At 44.4% G+C, this 7,828-nt stretch overlaps 1 protein-coding gene across 1 annotated transcript; it reads right to left on the minus strand.

Annotated features, from left to right (window-relative positions):
• Positions 1 to 4,016: 4,016 nt before the first annotated feature.
• Positions 4,017 to 4,949, minus strand: LOC111139051 (olfactory receptor 10J1-like). The gene has a single exon (XM_022491169.1). It carries the CDS (start codon positions 4,947 to 4,949, stop codon positions 4,017 to 4,019), a length of 933 nt encoding a protein of 310 aa, XP_022346877.1.
• Between the last annotated feature and the right edge of the window lie 2,879 nt (positions 4,950 to 7,828).

Below are 7,828 nucleotides of genomic sequence, written 5' to 3' on the forward strand. Positions count from 1 at the left end.
CTAACCTTGGTGGGGGGAAGAAGGGATGGGCAGCCTTCACTAGAAAAAGAGAAGGTCCTGGAGGGTTGCAGCGTCCCCTTTCTGACCCTTCCAATCCTTCCTTCTCTGTCACGGGGCGGGGGGCATATAAAACCTCACAAGGATCTCAGACTTTAATCAGAGGACTGGTTTCTTCCAAACAAATTGCATCACCTTCGTGAGCTCACGGGACCCTGACCTTCAGTTTTCATCTGTAAATAGGGATGCAAATGACATCAATCTTGTAAGAGTTACTTTGAAGATTGGGTGAGATCGGTTAAAGGCTAATTTGTTAAAGGTGATTTGTGATTTGTAAATGTTATAGAAAGTTAGTTTTTATTAGCAGCAAAAACAAAGCTTTAATGCTCTGTTGCCCTCTGTTTTGTTTTGTTTCCTATCCCTGCCACAAAGCACGGCCTCATCTTCTCAGGTTTCAGATACTCCCGTTGTCTCTCGTATCACTACCAGTAATCGGATATTCAAAACGCTGCTCTCGGCTAACCATGCTGTTTTGCCCCAGGTTTGTACACTAACAAGGTCACAAATCGCACACAGGGAGATAATGAGATCAGAGGGACTTCCTCATCCTCCTAATTCCTACGGTACTGACTAAAGCGTGGGCTCTCCCCCTCCTCCTCTTCCCCCCACACAGGTGCTCTCCCGCCCTCTCAATTTTAACATCTCTAATCTCTCCTTAGCTCCCTTTCCCTAAATTCTCTGTTCCTATTCTTTGTCTAGGGTGAGCGTATTAAAACCCTTGTATCTGAGGAAAGAAGAGTTCGTGCTGTTTTCCCATTTTCTACTATGAAGCAAAACCTACTGAGCCCCGGATTTCACAGTGTTTCCCAGGCTGTGTCTCCCATGATTAAGCTGCTCATTATTCCCTAATTTACTTCCAGACCATAATATTTGTTAATATGCTTTCCTAAGCAAGAGAAAAACAGTTGGTCCTAGGCTGGTTGAGCCTGCCTCTCTCAAGGATCTTAAGAGGAAATAAGTCAATGATAAGTCACAACAGGATGCCAGCGTTGCCGCCCCCGTGGGGAAGCGAGCAGGGGACCCCGCCCTGCACACAAGAGCTGCACCAAGGAAGGGCAGGGGAGGGGGCCGGCAGCCTGCGCACTCTTCCCCTCCTCAGACATCACTGGCTCTGAGCGTTGGTCCAGTACAGCCAACCATGCTTCCAGAAAGGTCACCATAACGCCCTCAAACCACGGCCATGAGGGTCCCATGGGAGACATCTCAGAGTATGATCAGCGGTGGGGGAAGCAGGGGCGCTCCCTGTGTTATCAGTTATCCCGGTGAGTCAGCGGTGTCTCACGCTCCACAACTGGTGTTCGCTGTCTGCCCCCATGATATCTGCGGAGAAGATGGAAGTGGAGGGCAACGTAGGCCATCTTTGTCTTCTCCCAACAGGACAGCTGGACCAAAGCCTATGCTTTAACACAACATTCTCTATGTGATGATGGAGATAATTCAATCACAGGCACTCCGTGAGCTCCAGTGTGTTTTATGTACCCTGTTTGGAGGCAGCCTCTGGTCTCTAGTAAAGGGGAGTCCTGATCCCCAGGGCAGAGATCTCACTGAAGGACTCCAGAGGCTGCACCTGCCATTATAGCCTTTCCCCCCATGGCACCCAGTTCAAGGACATTGAGCAGTTTCTCTATGTCAGCAAAGCAGGCAAGCACATGCGGCCCATTGGGAATGCTACCGTCACTTGCAAAAGCCCCGTCTCCTTATCCCCAAGTTCATGTCTGCACCAGCAACAGGTCTACTGCAGGATTGCCGAACTCTGGGAGGATGGAAAGACTGTGGGGAGGACGGTGTGAGCAAGAGGTAGTGTGGGGACAGAGAATACTCTGGGACAAGAGTAGGATTCCTTTGAGGGATGTTTTGATGCAAAATAATCCTTTTGGGGGGAGATATGGGATGTGTCTTTGTGGGACCACGTGTTCTCCTGAAGGGAGATGTGTGCCTCCAGTTACAGTAGCAAGCCCCTCAACAGGCAAGCCCCGACTTAGAAAGATGATGGCTATGTGGTGACTAAGCCCAAAGTGTGGGCTTAAGCGTCACTCTGTTCAGACATGGTTTGTGTTGAGTGAGAATTAGTCACACATTCTCTTTGGAATTAAATATATTGGTTTAATTTTTTTCTGGCCTTGTTATGATGGTATAAACTATATTTTTAAAAAGACAAAGAATGGGGGGCCTTTAATACACATTCTTTACTGTTGCAAATATTACTTTGGGAAAATTACACCATAATTCTCTGCAGCATCCAACTATAGGAACTCAGGGGAACACACACTGTTTTCAGTAAGGGCGCCAATCCTATAAAGACCTGGGCAGCTGTGGGAAACCGTATGGGGGTTCTGTGTGCAAAAATTCTGCAATCTATAAAAATGGGTTGACTGCTGGGAGAGGCTTTCAGGAAGGTGCTGCTACCGTGAGCGGGACCCCCAAAGAGAGGGTCTCCAGTGGGGCTTTCTGAGAAGCAGGCCTATGAACCAGGCCCAGAAAGGATTCCATGCTGTCATGGAACCTGGATAATGGCAACCCCAAGGCAGCTGCCATGAAGAGGCCAAGCTTGTACTCTTTCAGGTAATGTTTCAGAAACATGAGTGGTTCTCTTTTCGGTCCCTCTGCCCTTAGGGATCCCAAGTCACTTGTCGGACACACACTCTCAATGCACCTTCAGTGGGGACACTTGGGCCATCCTTGAGCAGGAAGAGGATGGTGAGTGGGAAATTTGGATTATCATTATTATTATTATTATTCTTTTTTGACATCACCCTTTTACGGGCTGTAAGACCTTTGGCAAGCTCTCTTTCTCACTTTCTCGCCAAATAACCCTAAAACCTTACACCTTTCTCACACACCAATCCAATCCCCCCTGCAGAAGGCAACAGCATCAGGAACTGGGAGACACCCCAGCCTGTGTTTAGACAAGTGTTCAAACTCAGAGCTGAACGCAGGCACCCAACTGTTGACAGAAAATGAGTTCAGCAACGCAGAAGTGAAGAGCGTGAAGGTAAGACACACGTCTCTGCTCAGGCTCCACATGCTCTAATTATCCGGATCTGAGACATCCAGCGTTAGGGGGGAGGTGCGGCTAATAAATTTAATTTCAGGAAGGGTCTTCAGGTATCCCCACACTTGCGAATGCAGCCCAGTGCGTGCGTTACCCCACAGAGTGCGTCTCTAACTGCAGGGAAATGCCGCTGCCGGATGTGAAAGTTACTTACGAACATGTGAATGTGAGACTCACCACGGAAACGGTTCTAATGTGAGCTTCAATAAAACTGGAAGGAATTTCATGGGTCTCCAAGGCAGGTGAGAATGTTAAAGCAGAGAATTTTTCTTCTGGAATGTCAGGGTCTGTTACTCTTGTCACTGCCTGGAGGAGAAAGTGATGATGAGTAGGAAGGTAGTTCTGACTGTGTTTCCAGCACATGCGTGCACCAGCCAAGCTCTCTCTCTGTTTCAGAGCTCAGGATCTACCTGACACTCAGGTTGCTCTCTTAACGCCTCCCTTCAAATAGGTGTCATATAGCCCAGGTGCCTGCCATCAACGAACTGACAACAATTGCCCACCTCTTGCTTGTTATTCCCTCCCAGCTCTCCCCCTTCCGAGCAGCACCTGACGCCTCCTCTGGGGCTAGTCTGAGGTTAGTAGAAGGCATGGGAGCATGACGAGGAAAATGAACTTCAAGTCAGGGAAACGCTGGGCTCTTCACTGCAGCCCTACCACTGCGTCCTGCACCTCTTCCTGGGTAAAGAATGAATAACAGGATCCACAAAAATTTTTTGAAATTTCAAAATACCCAGAAGATGACAGGCCATTTGTCCAACTACCATATAGCTAACCAGTTTTCCCAGCACCATTTATTGAAGAGACTGTCTTTTTTCCACTGTATATTTTTTCCTGTTTTGTCGAAGATTAACTGACCATAGAGTTGAGGGTCCATATCTGGGCTCTCTACTCTGTACCATAGATCCTAGGCAAGAGGATTTTTGCTAATAGCATGGCGAAGAGCATCCTTGACCTCCTTGTTCCTCAGAGTGTACACCACAGGGTTCAACAGGGGGGTGATCACCGTGTAGGTCACCGAGATCAGCTGATCCTGATCCCTGGTGTTCTCAGACTTGGGCTTGAGATAGGCAATGGAGGCGCAGCCATAATGGACAATGACCACCGTGAGGTGGGAGGTGCAGGTGGCAAAGGCCTTCTTCCGGCCCTGGGCAGAGCTGATCTTGAGAATCGTGGAGATGATGAGGACGTAGGAGATGAAGACCAGCCCCATGGGGACCACAATAACAAACGAGCTGATGATAAAATTAATTATGTCATGTAGAGTGGTATCTGCACAGGAGAGTTTCATAACTGGGAGAATGTCACAGAAATAATGGGCCACTTCTCTGTCACAAAAGGGCAGCCTAAATACAGAGGAAATCTGAACTATGGCCACAAGCAGCCCAATGCTGAAAGCCCCCCATGTGAGCCGGGCACACACCCTCTTGTTCATGAGGACCGCGTACCTCAAGGGGTTGCAGATGGCCACATAGCGGTCGTACCCCATGGCTGTGAGCAGAAAGCAGTTGTTGATGGCCAAGGTGAGGAAGAAGAACATCTGGGTGGCACAGCCGGCTAAGGAGATGGGTTGGCTAAGACCTGTAAGGCTGCAGAGCATCCGCGGTACAATGACCAGGGTGTACACGGACTCGGAGATGGAGAGCACACTAAGGAAGAAGTACATGGGTGTGTGGAGGTGACGAGCAAAGCTGATAACTGTCACAATGAGGACATTGCCAGCCAGAGTTAAAAGGTACAATGTAAGAAATATCACAAAGAGAATGATCTTGTGTTCTCGGAAACTGGAAAACCCCTGGAGGATGAATTCACTCACTACTGTGTGGTTCTTGCTCTTCATGAATAAATGCTGGGTCTACACAATGGAGACTCAGGTCCGTCAGTGACTCAGAACACACCCGCGCCCCGCACCAACTAGGGCCCAGGAGAAGGAGCAACAAGGACCTGCTCCAGGAGGCTTGCCCAGTGCATGGGGTCTCCTGTGCCCTGGGAGAGAAAAGGTAAAAAACATAATCAGGAAGCAATTGCATGTATGGAAAGTTTTGTATGAAGGCACAGAAGAAGAAACAGGGATGGGATAGGATAGTAGGAAGGACACCCGGGCTAGTTTTGAAAAGGCTTCCTCATGAGCCAGAACATGGGTGTTTGGAGACAACTAGAGCTAAAGAAATAGAAAATGTATTAGTTTGAGAATTTTCTCATAAATTACAGTTTCAGATTTTTATTTACCTAAAACAAACTGGCCAACTTTTCCCACTTCATTGAAACCACAATTTTGATCATCTTCTTATAGATCTTACCTTCCAAGTTGCCTGATGGGACAATGCTCTCTGCTCAGAGGGGACATGAGACTTTGCTTTGTCTCTGTTCTACATGCCGACATCTTTTCATGAACCCTTTTCACAAATCATTCAACTGCTTCAAACCTGACTGCCTTCCTGACAGTAGTTTTCAACCAGACATATTCCACTTTCTTGGGTATTGGCATTGCCTCCTCTTGCTCAGAGGGTCCTCTCAGGACCAGCAGGGGCCCGTCGATGCATGTCCTCTGCATGTAGATCAACTACTAAGTGTTGGTTCTCCTGCACTGTGTGTATTTTCGTGTTTTCAGCCGGTGCTTGGAAGTGAATTTTCACAGTTGGTCTGACTCACGACTAGACTCTGAGCTCTCTTTTCTACTTTCTTCATAATAATAAACCGGGTACCTCTGGGTTTGCACACCCTCCCTCACTATCAGGGGAATTTCAGAGACCAACAAGCTCTCATTTTAAAAACAGTTTAATAATAACAATAACAATAATAATGAACAACAAGAATAGTTCCTTGTGGCACTTTTTAGTTTATGAAGAGTGTTTATATGTGTTATTTAAGAGCACATCAATCCCATCTGTTTGATAACTATCTTCATCTTGTACCCTAAGACACCTAGGGTTTGGTGGCTTGTCATACATCCAATCTTCTCATTTTAAGGCTGGTTTGAGTTGTCTTTGCCACAACCGCCTGAAGAAGCATCGTGGCTATGAAACAGAGGAAAAAGAAGACATTTTTCTCCCTGGGTTTTATTGAAGAGAATTAAAGGATTCTCCTCACTCTGGGAATGAGATTACATTGGGAAAAATACTGGAAAAACTGGAAAACATTTGGGAAACCAGAAAAATTTTACCATGTTGACTTTGATAAGTAAATGCAATATTAGCATATTAGTAACCATAAGTTTCCATTCTCCTTGGCTTAATACTTCTACTTCCAATTACTTATTTTAAAGAAATAATCAGAGAGATGTATCAGGATATATGTACAAGAAGCTTTTATGGTATTTATAATAATGAATACCAAAAACAATGTAAATAAGTAAGGGAATAATGAATTATAATGTATCTATATGATGGGAACTATGGAGCTATTAAACATCTAACGTTCTGACATTGAAAAATATGATTGACAGACAGGTCATAATATTTCAAAATTAAAAAGAAAGGAAGAAATAAACAATGAAAGGAAACCCATGGAATGGTACACACATCATTAGAAATGGGTTGGAAATAAATACACTGAAATGCTAATAATATTCTTTTCTGGATAGTGAATGGAGAATCTTAAATGATTTTTCCTTTTGTCCTCTTTATATAATCCAGATTTTCTTAATCATTTCTCTTCAAAACATAGAGAAAAATAATTGTTAAATTCTTCTTACAATTAGACTCAATAATAAGGTTGCAGAGAGGATCAAGGAGAAAAGGTAAACATAGTGGGTTTGAGCACCCAACAGCTAGATCCAGAGGAAATTAACATCAGTTTTTAAAGAAGGATGGTAACTAGAAAAAGAAAACCTTTCTGAACAGTGCTGGAAGTGGCGTGGCATGTGAGACACTCATCTTGGACTCAACATTTAGGAGAGCCCCAAAGAAACTCAGTGATCAAGACAAACATGATTTTAATGCAATATCTTTTTAAAAAAACAAATGCAAAATTCCATGATGAACAAGATATTAACATTTTAAATAGAGACAGGCTCAATTCTGCCTATCGCCACAATGGGATGCAAGCAGCTAAATGAGGGCAGATTTTGGAATTTCCTTATTAAGGATTTTGAAGAATAAAAAAATATAAAATATGTTCAAAATATAGGGGGAAATGGAGAGCAAAATATGTGTTCATTTTCCTTTGATATGTGGTGATAGGCTAGTCTTGAAACAACTGCTATTTAACTGAGATTCATGATGTGTTACTGAACAAGATAAAACCCCAATCTTATGTAACTGGAAAATCAATCCCTACCTCCGCCAAGGGGGATGAGAAGATAAGCAAGGATAGAGAAGAAAAAAAGATTGAATTGAGCTTGTGTGTTCCTCTCTGCACTCATCACCCCCTCAGGAAAATGAGGACTCATCAAGAGGGCAAAGATCTGATGAATGTTAACACCAGGATAGTAAGGTCATGAAACTGAAACAAAATGGCAGCCTACTTCTATGGAATCCATGTCACCAAGAAGAAAAATATTTTATACCATTTGCTGTTTTCTTGGATTCTGGATCTTTAGCCAAAAATATCCCTCTACCCTGAAAAAAAAGTTAAAATATTTCATTATAGAGAAATGATAATGATGTTCTGCTTTGACCTGACAAGTTAATCTTACTCATTTCATTATTCAAGTCTTTCCAATGAGAAGCAAGCTGGGAAAGCCTATGTGCTTGGTGGTGTTAAGTCCTTTAATATAAT

The sequence above is a fragment of the Enhydra lutris genome, unplaced genomic scaffold (assembly GCF_002288905.1).
Source record: "Enhydra lutris kenyoni isolate GAN:26980312 unplaced genomic scaffold, ASM228890v2 scaffoldscaffold94, whole genome shotgun sequence".
Taxonomy (NCBI): Eukaryota; Metazoa; Chordata; class Mammalia; order Carnivora; family Mustelidae; genus Enhydra; species Enhydra lutris.

What these genes read in the sequence shown, in the direction of transcription:
- LOC111139051 (XM_022491169.1), bottom strand. Translation starts at nt 4,949, where the DNA reads ATGAAGAGCAAGAACCACACAGTAGTGAGTGAATTCATCCTCCAGGGG.